Source organism: Dendropsophus ebraccatus, chromosome 3, assembly GCF_027789765.1.
Source record: "Dendropsophus ebraccatus isolate aDenEbr1 chromosome 3, aDenEbr1.pat, whole genome shotgun sequence".
NCBI lineage: Eukaryota > Metazoa > Chordata > Amphibia > Anura > Hylidae > Dendropsophus > Dendropsophus ebraccatus.
In genome coordinates this window covers 44,761,769-44,784,866 of record NC_091456.1, presented here as the reverse complement: position 1 = coordinate 44,784,866, position 23,098 = coordinate 44,761,769, and the positions used below count along the sequence as shown (strand labels likewise).

The window sequence follows — 23,098 nt, the reverse complement described above, 5'->3', positions numbered from 1 at the left end:
CTGCTCGCCTTAGGGTATGTTGACACCGAACAAATATGGCGGAATTCCGTGGCAGACCTCTTTGCCGCGGAATCCCGCCGTGCTCAGTGTCCTGCAGTGAGTGAATGGGAGAGTGTGCACGCATCCGCTTCCTCCCCTCTCCGCCAGGGCTGTGGAGTCGGTAAGCCGCAGCTCTGGCTCAGACTCCTGAATTTTATAAGGACTGACTCAGACTCCTGACTCAGACTCCTGCTCCTTCATAAATGGCCGGTCATATACCAGGGGAGTTATTTATCACACTGGCTCAGCAGCTTCTCCCTAATGTCCTATATGATCCTGGGGCAATTTCTGAAGGAATAAGGAAACATATAAAGCAGCTTCTCCTTTGCATGCAGTGGATGCAGCCAGTCTCCAGCATCCATGTCCTGAACAACTCAGAACTAGACTAGATGAAGCAGGTGGTCTTTTCCTGCTGACAATCTTCTATGTTTCTGACTAATTATTCACCATACACAAAGAAACACTGCTAACAATGCCAGATACTGTACATGTGATATAGGAGGTCAGCCATAATGATATACAGGTGGTCACACAGTGATATAGAGAGGGGTCACACATAGTGATATAGAGAGGGGTCCCACAGTGATATAGAAGGTCACTGTGGGGGCACGCAATAGCGCGCACACACACACACACACACACACACACACAGCCTGCTGCAGCCATAGCGCGCACACACACACACCACACACAGCCTGCTGCAGCCATAGCGCGCACACACACACACCACACACAGCCTGCTGCAGCCATAGCGCGCACACACACACACCACACACAGCCTGCTGCAGCCATAGCGCGCACACACACACACCACACACAGCCTGCTGCAGCCATAGCGCGCACACACACACACCACACACAGCCTGCTGCAGCCATAGCGCGCACACACACACACCACACACAGCCGGCTGCAGCCATAGCGCACACCACACACAGCCGGCTGCAGCCATAGCGCACACCACACACAGCCGGCTGCAGCCATAGCGCACACCACACACAGCCGGCTGCAGCCATAGCGCACACCACACACAGCCGGCTGCAGCCATAGCGCACACCACACACAGCCGGCTGCAGCCATAGCGCACACCACACACAGCCGGCTGCAGCCATAGCGCACACCACACACAGCCGGCTGCAGCCATAGCGCACACCACACACAGCCGGCTGCAGCCATAGCGCACACCACACACAGCCGGCTGCAGCCATAGCGCACACCACACACAGCCGGCTGCAGCCATAGCGCACACCACACACAGCCGGCTGCAGCCATAGCGCACACCACACACAGCCGGCTGCAGCCATAGCGCACACCACACACAGCCGGCTGCAGCCATAGCGCACGCCACACACAGCCGGCTGCAGCCATAGCGCACACCACACACAGCCGGCTGCAGCCATAGCGCACCCCACACACAGCCGGCTGCAGCCATAGCGCACACCACACACAGCCGGCTGCAGCCATAGCGCACACCACACACAGCCGGCTGCAGCCATAGCGCACACCACACACAGCCGGCTGCAGCCATAGCACACACCACACACAGCCTGCTGCAGCCATAGCGCACACCACACACAGCCTGCTGCAGCCATAGCGCACACCACACACAGCCGCAGCCATTGAACACTGAAGAAAAACACACAATATTCTCCCAGAGAGAAAACACCACACAGAGGACAGAGGTTACTGCTACACTAATGTCTTCTTCTCCTCCTCCTCCTCTATATTACACAGGATATCTTCATATTACACTGCTGCTCATATACAGTCATCCAGCATCCAGGAAGAGAACAGCACAGATCTCCCCCCACACAATGGACTCTTCCAGCTCAGAAACAAACTGCCAAATAGTGACCAACAACTTTTCCATGACCCCCCTTATGTAATAGGGCCAGTGTCCTATTACTGATATATTCCCCGACCACCCTTATGTAATAGGGCCAGTGTCCTATTACTGATATATTCCCCGACCACCCTTATGTAATAGGGCCAGTGTCCTATTACTGATATATTCCCCGACCACCCTTATGTAATAGGGCCAGTGTCCTATTACTGATATATTCCCCGACCACCCTTATGTAATAGGGTCAGTGTCCTATTAGAATGTTGCTCATAATATATATTCATGAGCAAAACTTGTAAAGTTCATATCAAAATTCAATTCTACATTTTTTAAAGATTTTTTTTTAAAGCTGGAGTTTGAGTCAGTACATTTTTTTCCGACTCCAACTCCAGCCAAAGCTAGCTCCGACTCCACAGCCCTGCTCTCCGCTCAAAGTGACATGTCACTTCTGAGTAAAGAGCCACGGCAGCGGAGGAGGGTGCGCTCTCCCATACACGGGCAATGACACACTGAGACAGGTAGAATTCTACCTGTTTTATGCAGTGTGAACATACCCTTACACAGGAGGACCTTTGGTTGTGTGGAAATACCATCTCATACAAAGAGTGGTATCTGCACGGCTCACTGCTCTTTAAAATGATATAAAAGTGGTTTAAAAGAGGTACTCCAGGCAAACTTAAAAGCCTGGACATAGGGTGGTGGGAATATAACAATCAGGTTATACTTACACATACTGGTGCACCAGCAGCACCACCTCTCAGTCACGCGCTGGTCTCCTGCAACTCCCAGTTTTGTAAAGTCAAAACCCCACATAAACTACCTGCACAGCCTGGTGACTGCAGAGGTGCCCCAACTCAGCCACCAGTTGGCTAAGTGAGCATTTCTAAGCGAGGTTGTGACCACAGGGCCAGAGATGCAAGAGACAAGCGGGTGACAGTGAGCAGTGGCGCTGCGGGTGCACCCGGACAAGTAATTATGACCTATTCTATTCCCACCATCACACACACTTATATGTTTGAAGAGCTGAAATGCTTTTGCATCCCTGTCAACTTAGATCACAGATTGCCCCAGGGACAATCCACAAGCCCTAGAGCCACTTGGGATCTGAGTCGAAGACATAACAACAGCTGTAAATTATACTTACCAGCAATCCCCTAGGTCCTGGCCAGCAAGGGGGTGTGAATGTGTGTGCGCGTGCACAAACACACAGGGATTACTTGGAATCACAGAATCAAACAAATATCCCAGTATTTTCAGTGGTTTTGGCATAAACACCTTCAAATGTTTGCTGGGGCCAGAAGACATGTTTATGAAGCCATATGCCAGCACATACCAATGTTGGGATAAGTGGATGTCTGAAGATTTCTAACACTTTTGTGCAGCCCACGCGAAACAATTATGGAAGCATCTCCCTTAGATGATGGTCACCCAAGGCAAAACAGATGTGTGTGAAATCTATTTAAATGTACTGTTCTGATTAGGTTCCATAAATAAATCCAATTTTGCTCAATTTCTTACATTTCTGTCCCAAACACTAATGCCTGTCTGATCTTGTTTGTTCTATACCGCCACATGTGGCAGCTGAACACGGTATGACTAAATAAATGCAGATTACAAGGTGATCCCATACTTTCTTTCTTAAGATCAAGTATGTTCCCTATGGTGCAGGTCAGACATTCCTAGTACAGCACTGGCAGTCTGCATTTGAATCTACCACTGTTAGAGAGTACCTGTCACAATAGAGTGCGTCTGCTTTAAGCTGGAAGATTGCATTGCCCTGGATTCGTTGTATGAAAACGAATCAACTAGACCTGTGCAAAGCAACCTTCCAGAGTCAGAGACAGCAGCACGCGATTTTGTGCTGATCTCTATTGTGATGGGTACCCTTTAAGCATCAAACAAAAAATTCTAACCCGAAATGTCATTGACTAGAGACTGATTTAGAGATTAAGACAGAAAGCTGAGCTATTACATTTAGCCATATACTGTCATATCTTGCATGCACCCACGGTCCCTCGGTGGAATCTACCACAAATGTAAACTGGAAATGTGAAAGACTAAAATGACAGCTCAGCTCACAAAAACATCACACACCAGGACCACACAGCTCCACTGACGGGAACACTGGGTCAGCATACGACAGCACCAGGAAAATTGTACCAACCTGCTAAATGAAGTTAACAAAACACAGCAAACCCCTTAACACAGGACAATGACCAAGATTAACAGAAGAATTTAATGGGTAATCCCATACCCATAGAATAGGGGGAGAACATACTGAATGATACGAATGTTGGGGCACCCCCACAACTGATCTGGACAACTGGGACGAAACTGTCTCGGGAATCGTGTGCACACCAAGTGATCCATCCACTCATTACTGTGTGGCTAGGGGAAAACATGCTGATGGGAATGTGTTTAAAAAAAACAAAACACACAACACACCACTATTTGAGGGGAAACTATAGGAAGGGAAACTATAAAAAATGAGAATTGGCTGTGAGCTTAAAGGGGAAAAATGCATGTAGTTGCCACAGAGGCTTAAAGTGATTGTACCACCAGGCGGCCGACCCACCCTTAGTGGGAAGAAACCCCAGCTTCTCCATGACGGGACTCCATTAGAATCAATGGAACCCTATCAGAGGGGCTAGGGTTTCCTCCCACTAAGGGTGGGTCGGCTCGCCTCCAGTGCTTCTGCCTGGGCCTGGTGGTACAGTCACTTTACCATATGCCCAATAGGCCTGTGTCAGCTGCTACATGCATCTTACACACACACACACACACACACACACACTTGGGCAGGTCACTACCCATACAGTTATTCAGAACTATGGTATATAACACTGCATAAACTTCAGTAAGTCCATCCCATCAAATGCGCTGTAGAGCAGACTGTTAAATCAGCAAATCTCCAATAAATAAATTTGGATTTACAAAGGAAAAAAAAAATAAAGGGAAAAAAAAAAAAAAAAAAAAAAAAAAAAAAAAAAAGGAAATAAATGCCCAACAGACTAAGAAGAGAAATTGAAATAGATAAAAAGAAACCAACGATTAATCAGAGGAGTGATGAAGTGTCCTGGTACCCCGTGTGTCTCTCCCACGTGGCTCAGGAGTGGCCAGCCGGTGCCCCTCCGCTTATTTTGGAATTGGTTTAGTCGTGTGTTTTTGGAGGGTGAGATGGGAAGGTGAACGGTGAGGAGGGTGGGTGAGAAGGGGCCCGTCCCCTTAAATCCATGGCAAATATGGCTTTGAAAGTCTGGTTTAGCAGAGTTCATGAACTTGTGGAGGAACCCTTACGGTCTAGAGTCCTGATCGTGTTGTAGCAGATGGGTGCAGTAGGAAGGTGTGACCCTGAACAAACAGGTCTGGTGTGTAGCATAACTGAGCATAGCAGGACAGCAGGGTCACACATCTCCATGTATAACACAGTCACTGTATAGCCTGATAACAGTTCCAAAGGTCTGCGCAACATCCTGAATGTGATTTTGTATAGTCTTGTAATTCATGGTGAAAGTCAACTTGTTGTATAACTGTAAAAGCTTTTGCCAGTCTTTAGAGTGCAAACGGTGGACTTTTAGCGGTAAGAACTATCATCTGAAAGCATACTGCCTCCTGACTTTGAATACAGCTGAAGGTTTATGAAGATACAGCTTTTCTTTCATTCATTTGATGGTACAAGTCCTTCAGACACCTTGTGAATAACAATCTGTAATGTTGCAGAAGCTTCTGGTAGAAACCAGCAGGACCACACACACATATAAGCATGTTACACTGTGATGCACAGGAGTCCAGATCTAGGTGAGCCATCTGAGGACACATGTCAGCAGGACAGTCTTTGTGCCTGGAAGGAGTGGCAGTCCGTTTGATCAGACAATTCTCCACTTTGGATTTCATATAGAGGGGAGGAAGCATCTCACCCAGCCCTCCTTTCTTTATGCTCATAGCAGCGTCTGTTCGGCACCCCCGGGGCTGCCTGGGTAAAGCTGGGCTCTGACTGGGTGTTGCAGTGCCTGGAAGTCCAGCAGGGTTTTGGCAGAAGCGCTGGGGCGATGGGACAGGTGTCTTTACGGAGGAAGGAACGGCACACACACTTATACAAGCTTCGCTGGTGGACAAGGGAGGTGGGAGAGAGCAGGGAGCACCTTAAATCACCATCTCCCCCCTCCCACTGAAAACCCCACTGTTTGGGACCACAGGTCTCAAACACCAACCCACCTACCCATCCAACTTCATTTATCTGCTCAAAAAGAGGGAATTCACCACTAGGCCGAGGCCAATACAACTAAGGGCCATGTCTGATGTGTATTTTCCCCTCCCAAATGAAGCGGTGCCCGCTAACTCTTCTCCCACACAAGATATCTTATGTCTCAGAGCTCACACCCCATGTCCATGCATGCTATTTTACAGATATATATCTAAGGATAATGATGTCTCTATCAGCGGTTTATAGCATAATGGCTGCAATATGGATATGCATGAGGTGGGAGACCCCACATGTGCCCCCCTGTCCCTATCAGCAGAGATGGGCCCCCTGATGGTCACACTGTGGCAGACGGCCACTCTTACCTCTTTCTTGTCACCAGCATCACAGTTCTCGTCCTGGGGCTGAGACGGGGCAGTCTCTGGGACCTCACCCTCTGGATGGGTCTCTGTGGTGTCCATGGCGGGGTCCTCTCTCTCTGGGGCACTGTAACAGACAGAGAGCCGGGTTACTACCCCTGTGAGCTGTATACCCCAGTCACACTGTAACCGACAGATAGAGCTGGGTTACTACCCCTGTGAGCTGTATACCCCAGTCACACTGTAACCGACAGATAGAGCTGGGTTACTAACCCTGTGAGCTGTATACCCCAGTCACACTGTAACAGACAGATCCCGGTTACTACCCCTGTGAGCTGTATACCCAAAGTCACACTGTAACAGACAGATCCCGGTTACTACCCCTGTGAGCTGTATACCTCAGTCACACTGTAACCGACAGATAGAGCCGGGTTACTACCCCTGTGAGCTGTATACCCCCAGTCACACTGTAACAGATAGAGCCGGGTTACTACCCCTGTGAGCTGTATACCCCAGTCACACTGTAACAGACAGATCCCGGTTACTACCCCTGTGAGCTGTATACCCCCAGTCACACTGTAACAGACAGAGCCGGGTTACTACCCCTGTGAGCTGTATACCCCCAGTCACACTGTAACAGATAGAGCCGGGTTACTACCCCTGTGAGCTGTATACCGCAGTCACACTGTAATAGACAGATGGATCCGGGTTACTACCCCTGGGAGCTGTATACCCCCAGTCACACTGTAACAGACAGATCCCGGTTACTACCCCTGTGAGCTGTATACCGCAGTCACACTGTAACAGACAGATCCCGGTTACTACCCCTGTGAGCTGTATACCCCCAGTCACACTGTAACAGACAGATCCCGGTTACTACCCCTGTGAGCTGTATACCCCCAGTCACACTGTAACAGACAGATCCCGGTTACTACCCCTGTGAGCTGTATACCCCCAGTCACACTGTAAGACAGATAGAGCCGGGTTACTACCCGTGAGCTGTATACCCCCAGTCACACTGTAAGACAGATAGAGCCGGGCTACTACCCCTGTGAGCTGTATACCCCAGTCACACTGTAAGACAGATAGAGCCGGGTTACTACCCCTGTGAGCTGTATACCGCAGTCACACTGTAATAGACAGATGGATCCGGGTTACTACCCATGTGAGCTGTATACTCCCATACATTGGCTATAACTGACAATAGTGAGCACTCTATGCAGGCGGATACACAAGAGCTGGTGTACTGTCCCTTTAAGAGGCCTAAGCAGTCTGCCCGGTACTGTGGAGGTGGCAGGCTGGGGATGCCAGGCGGCAGTCGGTGATCTCCCAGCATCCCCCGGGGCAGACCCCGCGCACGTTACCGCACACAGCTCGGTGTGATGGTCCCGCCCCTCCCCGCACACACTGCGGCAGCCCCCCGCCGCTCATCACATGGCTATAGCCAACAAAGGGCCCCGCTCCCCCGCCCGCCGCCACCGGCCACCGTCCCCTTACCAGTCTTTGTTTTCCGATAACATTTCCCTGGAAGCCGGCTGAAAAGGAAAGGGGGAGGGGGAGAGGTGGGCGGAAAGGAGCCTCTGGAGGTCGAATATATTGGGGATGAGGGAAGGGAAAGCCGGGGAGCGGGGAGGAGAGGAAGGGGAGAGAGGGAGAGAGAAGACAGCAGACGTGCAGCAGCGGCGATAGCGCCTCGGAAGCCCGGGCCCCTGTGGTGCTCGCTCAGTGTCCGGCAGGGGAGCCACACTCATACATGCTCTGCAGCCATCTTGATGATTACCCAGCAGTCCTGAGTGCGGGGAGGAGAGGGGGCGGGGCGGGAAGGCTCCCGGGGGCCGGGGTGGGGGAGGGAGCGAGGGAAGGAGCCAGAAGCCCGGCACAGCTGGCCGCTCACGTTACACGCGCCGCCGCACGACGAGCCACGCTCTTAACCCCTTACTGGACGCCGGATGGACGTCCGTCTCCCATAGCAACCTGCGGCCGAGGAAGGTCACCCCCCCCCCAGTCACTGACTGAGGAGACCTGGGGCTCTGAGCCTCTCCTCACTAGGGGTGCACCCACCATTACATTTACCATTCTCTTTGCAGCCATTGGTTATTAGTTATATAAATTAAAAACTACTAAATAAAAAAACGCCTCAAAGTGCTTAGTATGAACACCCCCACAGGGTGCAGTAAGTGCAGCAGGGGGCAATGCTCCCACCAATATGCTAGTATAACAAAAAGGCTGATAAATGGTGGGGAAGTTGCAGGGTCTTTGGGCAGGACACCCTCATAATGGACCAAATGGCCGTGCTGAGGAGGTCAGGGGTCATAGTGATGGAAAACACGGCCACACTAAGCAGGTCTGGCTGCACGGCCACATCTGATCACTGGATTAGGCCGGGCCGACACTGGGACTTCTTTGCTAGTCTCACATGGCAATTTGTGTGTCAAAACCAGAAGTGGATCCAACAGGAAGGAAAATATAACACAGGGATGGGGAACCTTCAGCTCTCCAGCTGTTGAAAAACTACAATTCCCATCATGCCTGGACAGCTAAAGCTTTGGCTATCCAGGCATGGTGGGTATTGTAGTTTTGCAACAGGTGAAGATTCCCCATATAAAAGGATAACACAATTTCCCTCTCATTTGAATCCACTTCTGGCTTTAGCACATAAGCTGCAGTGGTAGCTTTCTTAAAGTCATCACAACTCTAAAGAAAACGCCTACTGGCAGGGTTCAGGGGTCGGTCACGCAGCACATATTGTGGGCACAGGGAAAGGTAAGCAAGGTTTGTTATTTTTTCCCCACCGCCTGTCACATTTTTAAACATCCAGCCCTATCCTTTAAAGAGAAGTCCAGCGGAAATTTTTATTAATGTATTGTATTTCCCCCAAAAGTTATACAAATCACCAATATACACTTATCACGGGAAATGCTTATAAAGTGCTTTTTTCCCTGCACTTACTACTACATCAAGGCTTCACTTCCTGGATAACATGGTGATGTGACCATGGTGATATCACCATGGTATCCAGGAAGTGACATCACCATGGTATCCAGGAAGTGACGTCACTTCCTGGATAACATGGTGATGTCACGCCCTGACTCCCAGAGCTGTGCGGGCTGTAGCTGCTGGAGAGGATGATGGCAGGGGGACACAGGACACTGAGCATCTCTCTACCATCATCCTCCTCAGCAGCCACAGCCCACACAGCTCTGGGAGTCGGGTCGTGACATCACCATGTTATCCAGGAAGTGAAGCCCTGATGCAGTAGTAAGTGCAGGGAGAAAAAAACACTTTATAAGCATTTCCCGTAATAAGTGTATATTAGTGATTTGTATAACTTTTTGGGGGGGAATACAATACTGACGTCTCCTTTAATTTTGCTGTATACAAAAATGCAGTCCGCTACATTACTGTGTACAGCAGGAAAAGTATATGTTGTAAACAATTTTTTAAACTGTAAAAACAGATGAGGTACTAAAGCTTATAGCACTTGTTAAAGGGGTTATCTGGGAAACAGAAAAGGTCCAACCTGGTGCAGGTGGTGAGCATCGCATGCAGGTGAAACCACAGGATTGCTGACAACATGCACTGTTACTTATCGGCCCAGCGCACAAAATCACCACTACCCCCCACACACAGCGCCACTGTTGGCTGAGTATCGGTGCTGGTTGTGTGTAGCTGCTCTGCACTCCTCATTCCTACCCAGAGATCAGTCCTAGAAAGCAGAAGTGGAAGCTACATCTACTTAGGAAACATTCAGGGGGAGATTTATGAAAGGGTGTAAATATACACCTGGTGTAAACTGCGCACAGCAACCAATCACAGCTCAGTTTTAATCTCTGGTAAAATACAAGAGGAGCTGTGACTGGTTGCTGTGGGCAGTTTACACCAGTGTATATTTACACACTCTCAAAAATCTCCCACTAAGTAAAGCTACTTAGGGGGCACAGTGTGTGCGTCTACCTCGGGGGCATATCTGGCTACATGGGGCAAATCTGGCTGCAGGTGGCATACCTGGACAGTGTTCTGTGGCCTGGACCTGGGAGCTCCCTGCATTGTGATTAATCAGGAGCTCCTAAACAGTGTAAGGGTATATTCACACGAAAGGGCTCGCAGCGAGATTCTTGCGGCGAGCCCGGCAGGTCCTGGCAGTTCCCATACACTACATACTCGCTGCGGTCTAAACGACCGCAGCGAGTATGTAATTATACCGCCCTTAACCCCCTCTGCTCCCGCCCGGCTCCCCCGCTGTAAGCATACATTACCTGTCCTCGCTGCACGGGTCCGGCGTCCTGCTCTCCCGTCCGGCCAATTAGTGTGTTGCCCAGCCGCAGCCACTGATTGGCCGGGCGGGAGAGCAGGACGCCGGACCCGTGCAGCAAGGACAGGTAAAGTATGTTTACAGCGGGGAGACGGGCGGGAGCAGAAGGGGTTAAGGGCGGTATAATTACATACTCGCTGCGGTCGTTTAGACCGCAGCAAGTATGTAGTGTATGGGAACTGCCAGGACCTGCCGGGCTCGCAGCAAGAATCTCGCTGCGAGCCCGCCCGTGTGAATATACCCTAAGAGTCTATATTAGTGTACTGACACAGCCGTGCAGCTGTGTTGGTACAGTAGCGTGAACTTGCGTTAAACTGCTTAGGAGCTCCTGACATCATCATAATACGGAGCACTGTCCGTGTGTATGACCCCTTACAAGCCCCCTACTAAAAGCAGTAAAACAACCAAAGATATCTAGTTATATACATATCTATTGTAATAGACACAAGGGCATTGGAAGCTAGTAATCTAACATCCTGCTGTATGTAACTGACAGCCCTGTTAACCCCCGGCCTGCTGGCGCATACTGTACCTGCTCCACACTCAGGCTTACTTCAGGGGTTCCCATCTGGACGTCCCACTGAGCCAATCAGTGTGCCGCCCCGCTGCAGGGCACTGACTGCCTGACCGCTGAAGAGCCCGAAGCAAGCTGGAGCTGGGACCTGGTACAGTATGTCCCCAACTCGCAGCGGCATGACAATCCCGCTGCAAGTATGTCAGCCCATTGAAGTGAATGGGCAAGTATCCGCAGTAGATTTCGCAGCGAGAAATCCACTGCAAAAAAGTTACGTGTGAAGCTACCATAAGGCTATGTTGCCACAGTATTTTTGCTCAGTATTTTGCAACCAAAACCAGGAGTGGATTGAAAACACAGAAAGGCTATGTTCACACACTGTTGAAATGGAGTGGATGGCCGTTATTTTATGGCAAATAATAGCAGTTATTTATAAACAATGGCCGTTGTTTTAAAAAAAACAGCAATTATTTGCCATTAAATGGCAGCCATCCACTCAATTTCAACATTGTGTGAACATAGCCTTTCTGTGTTTTCAATCCACTCCTGGTTTTGGTTGCAAAATACTGAGCAAAAATACTGTGTGGGAACATAGCCTGAGTGTGAGAGACTGAGTGTGCTATATGCCACCCTTTCTCGCCAAGTTGTGACGTACCCCGATGCCAGGATAAAATGACATCCAGCGAGGTATGGGAGCCCAGTGATGCGGCACAGTGCAGGCATGGGGTCCGGTAACAATGCTTTCTTAATAATGTTTCCCCCACCCCCTGCCTGCACTGTAATTTCAAATTTTGCCAGACTTCACCTATGACTACTGACCAACCATAAATCTTAGGCTATGTAACAGCTTTGTTTTGGGCTTCTTTTGAGATGTAAAACAGAAGTTTTTGGTCCATTAAAAAAAATAAACCCTTTGCATACACATAGTGTTTAAAACCTTCACTAAAACAACGCTGCAAAGCTCCGCCCACATAGACTCACTCAAGAATAGGTAAACGTGTAAGGCTAGGTTCACATAGTATTGTGGTTAGGTTTTTTTTTTTGTTCAGATGCAAATCTTTCCATTATAGTTACTCTGTGACCAAAGAAAAAGTATTCTATGTATTAGTTGTAGCAGAGATTTTACCTGCTGGGTTAAAAAGGAATGAGAAATATAAAAGGCAGAACATCGGACTCAAATAAAGAACATCGGATCAAATAACTAAATGAAAAACTGCAACAAAGCATCATGTGTGAATATAAAAACATAGAACATGTGATTCACATGGGGAACAAAACCCGCTCACGTTTACAGTGGCTCAGAGGTCTCATTTAGGAGCCAGAATCTTGCATTCCCAGTTATTGCCCTAGGCCATTAGTGTCTATTTAGCATCACAATGCGCTCACATTATGGCTAAACTTACATTAGGTAGTTTAAGTAAATCTGGGCTATTGGGGGAGATCATCATAAAACTGGGTCTTTGTTGTCCACACCAACCAGAGCTGAGCTTTCTCATCTTAACAAGCTCTGGTAAAATTAATGTAGGGTGTTACCCAACATGGTGAAAACAAATATCTGGCACCATTATAGTAAACCGTATAGTAGCTGAGAAATTCTCTAGGTATTATTATTGCAGTGATGTCCAACCTGTAGCTTGTAAGCCCAGTCAACGTGGCTTATGTAGTTTGCATGGTGATGGCTTCCTCCAGGTGGACAAGTATGGAGCAGAGTCTCCAGCCAATGCAGCATACTACTGTCACAAAGGACAAGCGGTCAGCGACGGCTACCAAAGGAAAGAACCAATCTGGGACCACCGACTCCTGTTACTGTTATTTAAAATACTTGAAACAATGCTTAAAGTGACACTGTCACCCCCTTTTTGCATTCTGACTTCTCTACACAGGTGTAAAGGGTAAATCTAGCAGTTTTCATACGTTATTTTATATCATACGTCATGGTGCTTGTTCCAGTAAAAAGTGATCTTTTATCAACAGATTGTGCTAAGTGGGCGGGGTTTCATGGCAACAGCGTTACTTAGCCCCACCCACATCACTGTTGGCCCCACCCCCTCACCGACCATTGGAACAGGCTGGTCTAAAGGTCTAGGCCCCACCCCCTCTAGGTCGGCCCATACCAATACCTAGACCTTTAGGGCAGCCTGTTCCAATGATCGGCGAGGGGGCGGGGCCTATGTGCCTATGATGTCACGGAGGGGTGGACCAACAGTGGTGCAGTGGACGGGGCTAAGTGGCATTGTTGCCGTGAAGCGCCACCCACTTAGCACTATCTGCTGTTGATAAAAGATCACTTTTTACTTGAACAAGCAGCATGACGTATGATATAAAATGAGGTATGAAAACTGCTAAATTTACCTTTTACACCTGTGTAGAGGAGTCAGAATGACAGTGTCACTTTAAAGGAGAAGTCCTATGACAATAAAAAAGGTACAGGCAGGTAGGGGGTACAGGAACATAAAGTATACTTGCACATCCCCGTACCCCAGTAGCGCTGCCTTAATGAATATGTATGAATGTATCCTTGAAGTATCCTTTTTAGCCTTTAACAACATCAAAGGTCTTTAACTCTGGTTGCCACAGAATCCTCTATACATGGTCTATTTGAAAAAGCCAAGTATATGCTGCAATACATTTCTTTTACATTTTTAAAAGACAAGTAATTTGTGCTTAAATCCAGTAACTTATTTCATAAGGTTGCAAAAAGACCATTATGAGGAAGCTATCAAGGGAAAAATCACTTTTTAAAAAGGTTTCTGTTCTTTCCATTTATATACTAGTACATTGTGCCTATAGACAGTAGAAGTTTGATAATTTGTCTTGGTCCTGCAATCCTACCATTCCTTACCACCTTACCATTGCCATCCATCTGTGCACGTGCTCCTGTTCAGCCATATTCATTCTATACATAATGATACCGAGACCTGGGTGTTGATAAACGAATATCAACTCATGTCTTTAAAGGGGTTATCCAGGCTTAGAAAAACATGGCCCCTATCTTCTAAAAACAGCACCTATTTTGTCCTCTGTTTTGGTGTGGTTCTGCTGCTCTGTTTCATTAAAGTGAATAGGGAAGAATTCTAATATCACACACAACCTGAAAACAGGGGTGGTGCAAAAATGTAGCTGTGTTTTTTTCTAATCCTGGATAATCCTTTAATGAAATACTTTGTACTGCAGCATTCTTTACAACCCACAAAATAGAATTTGAAATTGGGTAGCAGGTAAAAGAAGCCATTGAATCAGCAGCTGTGGGGGATCATGGCAGGTGAGTAGGACTTTCATTTTTATTCCACCCTCTTTCTGGAACAGGACAACTCATTAAAAAGACTGCGGCTGAACTTACAAATACTATTCAGTATTTGTAAGTCCTGAAAAACCCGTATACAGCCAAAGGGCTCGTGCACACTAAGCAAAAGACGAGGAATTGAAGAGGAAAGATTTCTGCTTGACATTCCCATCTATTAGGAGCTGAATTCAAATGGAATTCAAGCAGAATGTAAGCGGAATTTAAGCAGAATTCAAGTCCCATTGACTTCTATAGGATTCCTCTAGCAGAAGCCGCCGAAAGTAGTAACTGCAGCAGAAAATTCTGCAGTGTGAACAACAAAGTGGAAATCCCGTTAAACACAATGGAACATTGCTCTGTTCATATTTTAACAGAGGAATTAAGAGCAGATTCCTCTTCAATTCTTCATCTATTGCTCAGTGTGCATGAGCCCATAGGCTTTATCCATGCTTTCCTAGCAGCTCTAGAGCTGCATCCAACTTCACCAGACTCTAAGGGTCCATTTACACAGAAATATTATGACAGATTATCTGCCAAAGATTTGAAGCCAAAGCCAGAAACAGACTATAAACAGAGATCAGGTCATAAAGGAAATCCTGGAATTTCTCCTATTTTCAAATTTATTCCTGGCTTTGCCTTTAAATCTTTGGTAGATAATGTGTCAGATAATCTTTCTGTGTAAATGAACCCTAAGTGTCAAATGCCGCGTGTTCAGGTTCTGATGAACTTTGCCGGACCCGAACTTTCGCCGCGTTTGCCATCCATTTCTATTATGCATGACATATGTATGGTTTGTACTTCAGTATTAGCATTTCCATCACAGTATGTGCAATATATGCTATGAAAAGGACGTGCTATACATATGTGATTATTTTATACAAGTATATTTTAGAATGTATGTTGTCATGCTTAAAAATGTATTGTGGGTATAGGCTTTATAACTTACCATCCACCTGTTATGGGGGAGGGGTGAGATGTGGCAGTGTTTTGCCGTTACATACATGTATGTATGTGCATAAATATATCTCTCAATTATTTTTCTTGCCATGACTAAGGGGTTGCCCCCTAAAACGCGTACTATTTCACTAGATGTCAATATCCTTGGTTTTTTTTATATGATGGAATTTTAGAGCTGGAGGCTTCCTTTATATACAGTTGCTTGTAATTACCTGGGATTGGCCTGGGTGTTTTCTCTCTACCATACTCCATGCTAAAGGAAACCCATCTGATGCGCATGACGAGCTGACTTTGCAGAGATGGATTTAGGTTTGGTTCAAACTACATTATTTACACCTACACAATTAGTGATACACCTGTGAGTGACCCAGACATGATCCATACTAACATAAGGTTACTAAAATAGAAAATGCTTTATTAAAACAATCAATTACAAATGTGGAGGGAGAAGGCCATGAATCAGGGAAATATCTAAAATATACATATAATGATATAAATTTGTAAGTCTTGTCCCACAAAAAGTGCCACTTGCTTGGAGTATATGCAGTTTAAACTAATTTTCCGTTAAGTAGCAAGAAAAAGTATATTGCACATAACCCAAGATCTGTTCATATATAGATACTGTACCATGTAATTAAAAGATTATAGCCTCCTTCCCAGAAGTCTCACTGTTTACATTGGAGTACAGGCAAACACTTGGGACTCTTTGTGGAAAGTGACATATATGAATTTGTCACTGTATGTATGTTACAGATATTGTCCTGATTTATGGACCCCTAATTTGTATAGTTACAAATTATGTTCAACCTACAGTATAACCCTACTGTGCTGACCCAGAGGAAGGCAAGACTCCTCATAAACCTATGCTGGTGCTGCATTATAGGATTATTTTTTTTAAATACTTTACCCATGATAGATGTTAGACTTACAGGCCAATAGTTTCCAGGGTCATTTTTTGACCCCTTCTTGAATATTGGCAACACATTTGCTATGTTCCAGAATCTTTAAACATTAGGAATAAGGGTCTATCTAACACAGTGCTTAACTGGGTTTTGGGATTTATGGATTTTTATGTTTTTAAGGTGGCTCAGCACTTCTGGTTGGGTTAGGCAGATGAGATTTATGGAAGATTTACATCATCCCTACTTGTCATCTGATTTTCTATGTTTGCATTTTCTAATATAGTAACCTTGTGTTAAAGGTGTTGTGTCATAGAGCAAATAAAGTAAAATCAGATATGTATTACATACATGTGTAAAGGAGAACAAATGTGCTGTTTTTAGTAACAAAACTTACGTCACTGTACCATTTTTCTTCCCTATGCATCTGATTTCTTCCTCGTTTTCTTTGAACTGTGACCCTGCTGTTGCCATGCAGCAGTGCAGACACTTTCCCATAATCCCCCTGGCTTGAATGTGAAGTGAAAACCAACTGCCAGTCCTGAAGGAATAGATCAGGTGACAGCGATTGAACTGTGCATGAGTAACCCCCAACCTAGTGCTCGGTGAGCCTTAGGCCTCATTCACACGTCCGCAAAATTTGCAATTACAGACAAATTTATATTCCATTGGTTTCTAAAGTACCTATTCCCACACCAATAGAAGTCGGATCTGCAATTCTAGAAAGTGTCATCATTTTGACCATTCCTTAGGGCTGGGCGATAATGGCCTAAATCAATATCGCGGTTTATCGCACATGTAGCTGCGGTAACGATAATTGAACGATAATTATGACACGCCCCTTTGTAAGCCACACCCACTTGTCTGTGCCAAACTCAGGATATTTTGTTTAAAAAAAAATTTAACTTTCTGAGCAGCAACACAAGGCTGTGAAATTAGTCTATTTGTCATTATTAGGGGTCTCAGCAGAGTTAGGGTATGTTCACATCTTGTTTTTCTCCACACGTCGGGCTACACGTCAGGAATCAGTGAAAAAAGGATGCGGACGTGCGGACGACAGCCACATGACGACCACATTGACTTTAATGAGCAGGACGGAGTCATTACGTGACTGTGTTCTACTCATTTGCTGGACGTACACGGCTGTTGTGCAAGACTCAAGAGTGGTCAACCAGATCCTGCACAACAGCCGTGTACGTCCGGCAAATGAGCAGAACACAGTCACGTAATGACTCCGTCCTGCTCATTAAAGTCAATGTGGTCGTCATGTGGCTGTCGTCCGCACGTCCGCATCCTTTTTTCACTGATTCCTGACGTGTAGCCCGACGTGTGGAGAAAAATGAGATGTGAACATACCCTTATACAGCTCTATACACACAGGAGGGGGGACAGGTCTGTATACACACACAGGAGGTGGGACAGGTCTGTATACACACAGGAGGTGGGACAGGTCTGTATACACACAGGAGGGGGGAATGGTCTGTATACACACACAGGAGGGGGGGCAGGTCTGTATATACACACAGGAGGGGGGACAGGTCTGTATACACACAGGAGGGGGGACAGGTCTGTATACACACACAGGAGGGGGGACAGGTCTGTATACACACACAGGAGGGGGGACAGGTCTGTATACACACACAGGAGGGGGGACAGGTCTGTATACACACACAGGAGGGGGGACAGGTCTGTATACACACACAGGAGGGGGGACAGGTCTGTATACACACACAGGAGGGGGGACAGGTCTGTATACACACACAGGAGGGGGGACAGGTCTGTATACACACACAGGAGGGGGGACAGGTCTGTATACACACACAGGAGGGGGGACAGGTCTGTATACACACACAGGAGGGGGGACAGGTCTGTATACACACACAGGAGGGGGGACAGGTCTGTATACACACACAGGAGGGGGGACAGGTCTGTATACACACACAGGAGGGGGGACAGGTCTGTATACACACACAGGAGGGGGGGAAGGTCTGTATACACACACAGGAGGGGGGGCAGGTCTGTATACACACAGGAGGGGGGACAGGTCTGTATACACACACAGGAGGGGGGGACAGGTCTGTATATACACACAGGAGGGGGGGGCAGGTCTGTATACACACACAGGAGGGGGGACAGCTCTCTATACACACAGGAGGGGGGACAGGTCTGTATATACACACAGGAGGGGGGGGGCAGGTCTGTATACACACACAGGAGGGGGGGACAGGTCTGTATACACACACAGGAGGGGGGGACAGGTCTGTATACACACAGGAGACAACTGAGACAGCTCTGCTATGCTCTGTGTACATAGAGAACTGAGAAACCGCCGCCTCCTTTAGCCTCTGCCTCGGGTGTCAGTGATAAGAGAGCACGACAGCTAAACAAGACAGCGGCTCCTCCGTGCAGTAACCTGCTGCTACACAGACACTGTCCCATCAATCCTTATCTGACCTGGGGGAGATGATCTACAACCCTGCGGCTGGACAGTGTACCTCCCGGAGACTGGTGACGGGGGAGGGCTGTGTGGACGGCAGCTGCACATAGTAGGAAGAGGTTACCTCATGAGAGCTGCTGCTGTTAGTTACTCGGAGGGGGAGAAGTGTGGCAGTGCACAGTGACTGGAGCCTCTGGAACCGCTCTGGCTCCAGGTCACTGCTCTGCGCGGCAATTGCCCTGTTTGAAAAGACGGGTCCCGGCAGTGACTGGAGGGGGAGGGGGCAGAGCGGTCATCCGGTCCTCGGCTCTGTGCTGCATGCGCTGACCGGGGAGAGAGGCCCAGGCGGGGAGCGCAGGACACTTAGAGGCTGCACTTGGCCAATGATCCCTCATCCGATCCGCTGCAGCCACATCCTGCCTGGCTGCCGGCATCCCTGCGTCGCTGCTCAGCACACAAACATGTGAAATACCGCAGATACCGTCCTGGCAAAGTTGAGGTCGGTTAACCGACGCCAGAGACGGTATCGGTATTTTCACGGTATACCGCCCAGCCCTACCATTCCTCCTTTTTTTTATAGTACTTTCCACTTTTACAGGTCCACAAAATACACGGATCATACTATGGATGGACTACGAACTAATATTTACAGATTGCGGAGAGAAAACTGCGGACTACAAATATGGTCTGCAAAAAATATACTGACTGAATATACTGACCTTCTATATAGTGATCAAAATGAAGCAGACACATGGGGGATTAGTGAGTCTGTAGCTGTCATTTTAAGACATGCTTCTAAAAGCATTAGAAATATGTGAGTTAACAGAACAGTATAGACCTAGATTTCCTTCATGACACAACCCCTTTTTAAAGGGAATCTGTCAGCACTTTTTCTGGTTTTGAGGTGCTAACATTGTGAGGAAGGTGTTTGTCTGTTAGTGTGTACATTAGTTTCCATTTTCCGCTCGTTGCTGTACTTTGTCCCCAATCTGGTCCATAACGTTCCGCACAAGTGTCAAAGAGGAGTAATGGTGCCGCACTTCGGCACGCCACACCACTACTTCCTCCTCCCAGCTTAAATATTCATTGCGGCCTCCCTCTGGCTTCCTGCCGACGTCATCTGTCACTGTGCATGCGCCGTTGACGCACTCCTTCTGAACAATTTGCGCATGCGCCATAATGCGTAGGAGCACCACAGGAAACTGAGGGCATAGGCTTAGGCCCTTAGTGCCGCTCCTACGCACTACAGCGCATGGGCAAATTGTTCTGCCGGAGTGCGCGTGCTGCACAGAGCCAAGGCGGATGCACAAACTAGCAAGGGTGCGCGGCCCTTGCTATCAACAGCGCATGCACAGCGACAGATGACTCCGTCAGGAAGCCGCAATGAATATTCAAGTGAAGCTGGGAGGAGGAAGTAGGTGAGGTGTGCAGAAGTGCGGCACCCTCATTCCTCTTTGACACTTGTGCAGAAAGTTACAGACCGGATCAGGGACAAAGTACAGCAGCGAGCGGAAAAAGGACAACACAAGTAACACACAAACCTTCCTCACAATGTCAGCACCTCAGAACCAAAAAGTGCTGACAGATTTCCTTTAAGTATTAAAATTCTTTTTGACCAACTAATGTTTATATGGGTGGGTGCTTGCTGTTAACTTTAGAGTTCTGGCTTTCCTTTAAAAACATCAATCCCATAATTCAAAGTGCCCAACCGAGGAATATCGCTTTGTGCTAAAAAACAAACCCCCAAAATCTTCAGTATCGGAACCTCTCTGAGAGATGAGAGAACACAGCCTTACCTGAACATGTTTTCCAGCTTGATATATAAAATGTGGTATACTTGTCAGTATCAAACTGTGAAACCAACAGATACTCCATGCAGATCACTTTTGGACACTTACACATTGTTGTCTCCTGGACTGTGTTCCTCTTCCACCTCCTGCTCCCCAGGGACAGGACTTTTTTGGTCCTGGTCCTCAGACTGTGGCTCTAATCTTATTCTCTTACTCTGTTCCTGACAGCAAAAAGAAAGAGGGGAATACATAGAAATGAGGGTAAAGCATTAGAACGAACATAAGCAGAAATATTTGGTAGAAGGGACAACGATTGACAGTTTAAAAGGAAGAAAGAGAAACAAGGGTAGCAAGTCATTATGCCAGGCATGTCCAAAGTCCGGCCGGAGGGCCATTTGCGGCCCGCGTTCTGAACTTTTACGGCCCCCCAGGTATCCAGCTTGCTATTATCTGCCTGTGTTATAAAGCATATAGCATGTAAAATGGTCGGCCCTCGCACATGTTCACTTCATCAAATTTGGCACTCTTCGAAAAAAGTTTGGACATGCCTGCATTATGCTATACAGAATTTACTACGGCCCAAATACTAGTTACTAAAGTCTTACAGCTAGTTGATAATGAGAAGTAAGCAGTGTGGTCATGGTGCGTTTACACAGACAGATTTATCTGACATTCTTGAAGCCAAATCCAGGAATAGACAATAAACAGAACAGGTCATAAAGGAAAGACAGATTTCTCCTCTTTTCAAATCCATTCCTGGCTTTGACTGTCAGATAAATCTCTATGTAAACACACCATAAAACCCAGCGCACTCACCTGCTCCTCTGCACTGTGTGTTGCATGCGGCCTACGCCGTTCTCTGCGGCCAAGATGAGTAGGACTGTGTCCTCGGTTAAAGGTGTTTCTCTGCAGCCGCACTGTGGCCTGTGGAGGAGGTGGGGAGGTACTTGGTGGGGGCTGCAATGTTTCCAAAGGCTGGACCTCAGAAGAAAGTATTGCAGGGCATTCAGCTTCCGATTGATCCTTCGAGATGAAAGTAAAAGAAAGCTTTTATTTTGTGCCCATTTGATGGTATGGTTATTATGACTAGATAGACACACACACACTGTGGCCCAGATTTATCAACATATCCAAGACTAGAAATAGACACAAACAAATAGCAACCAATCACAGCTCAGCTTTCATTTCTCAAAATGGAATGTGATTGGTTGCTATTTGTCTCAAGACAAATATATGTCTGATTTTTGTCTCTTACAGGTTGATAAATGAGGCCACTCTCTGGGTTCACCATGTAAAGCAAGATAAATTATTTGGCTTTGATATACGCAGGTGAGCAGAATCTGCAGCAGATTTCATGTCCCATATTTGATCTGCTTTAGGCTGGGTTCACACTACGTATATTTCAGTCAGTATTGTGGTCCTCATATTGCAACCAAAACCAGAAGTGGATTAAAAACACAGAAAGGATCTGTTCACACAATGGTGAAATTGAGTGGATGGCCGCCATATAACAGTAAATAACTGCCATTATTTCAATATAACAGCCGTTGTTCTAAAATAACAGCAAATATTTGCCATTAAATGGCGGCCATCCACTCAATTTCAACATTGTGTGAACAGAGCCCTTCTGTGTTTTTAATCCACTCCTGGTTTTGGTTGCAATACTGACTGAAATATACATAGTGTGAACCCAGCCTTAAAGGGGTTATCCAGCGCTACAAAAACATGGCCACTTTTCCCCCTACTGTTGTCTCCAGGTCAGGTGCGGTTTGCAATTAAGCTCAATTTACTTCAGTGGAACTGAGTTTCAAAACCCCACCCAAACTGGAGACAACAGTAGGGGGAAAGTGGCCATGTTTTTGTAGCGCTGGATAACCCCTTTAAATCTGCCACTTCAAATCTACTGCGGATCCTGTACGTGTGAAAGCACCCTTAAAGGGATTCTTTTTTAAGTATCTTATTTAAAGGAGAAGTTCGTCCAAAAGTATTTTTTAATATGTTATTACATAAGGAAAGTTAGAGAAATTCTAAATTCTCCCGTCGGCCGGCGGGATGAACGGGTGGGTAGGGGTCCTTGGGGGGCTAGGGGAGCCGGTGCGGGACGGATGGGTGCGGGGAGCCTCTTCCTGCCACCCGGTGAGTGCACAAGCTGCTATGGATGACTGCAACCCGTGCTAAAATTAACAATGAATTTCTTCATATACTGGGTCCCCTGCTGGACGCTTCATACGAATTACACCCAGCTCTGCCCTGATTCGTGACGTCACAAGTTTTTCTTTTTTTTAAGAAATTGAAGTCTGCATGATCTACTAAATTGAGGAAAAATGCAGTATATGTGCATTTCCCATAATAAGTATATATTAGAAATTTGTCTAACTTTCCTTATGTAATAACACATTAGAAAATACAGTTTTGCTAGAGTTGTTTTTAAATAAAATTTTTCTTATGTCGGAGGTTATAGTCTAA

General features: G+C 47.0%; 1 protein-coding gene across 5 annotated transcripts in view; it reads right to left on the bottom strand.

Annotated features, from left to right (window-relative positions):
• Nucleotides 1-23,098, bottom strand: part of ACIN1 (apoptotic chromatin condensation inducer 1) — a 57,855-nt gene that overhangs the window by 8,034 nt on the left and 26,723 nt on the right. For 3 of the 5 annotated variants that reach the window (XM_069961598.1, XM_069961599.1, XM_069961600.1), the window contains 3 exons: nucleotides 21,449-21,655; nucleotides 20,741-20,853; nucleotides 6,447-6,567 (listed from right to left, as the gene is read on the bottom strand). In XM_069961598.1, the coding sequence (XP_069817699.1) occupies nucleotides 6,447-6,567; nucleotides 20,741-20,853; nucleotides 21,449-21,655 (441 nt within the window). Of the gene's footprint in view, nucleotides 1-4,929; nucleotides 5,943-6,446; nucleotides 6,568-7,937; nucleotides 8,246-20,740; nucleotides 20,854-21,448; nucleotides 21,656-23,098 lie in introns of those variants that run through there. The other 2 variants (XR_011362116.1, XM_069961601.1) reach the window with 2 other exon arrangements.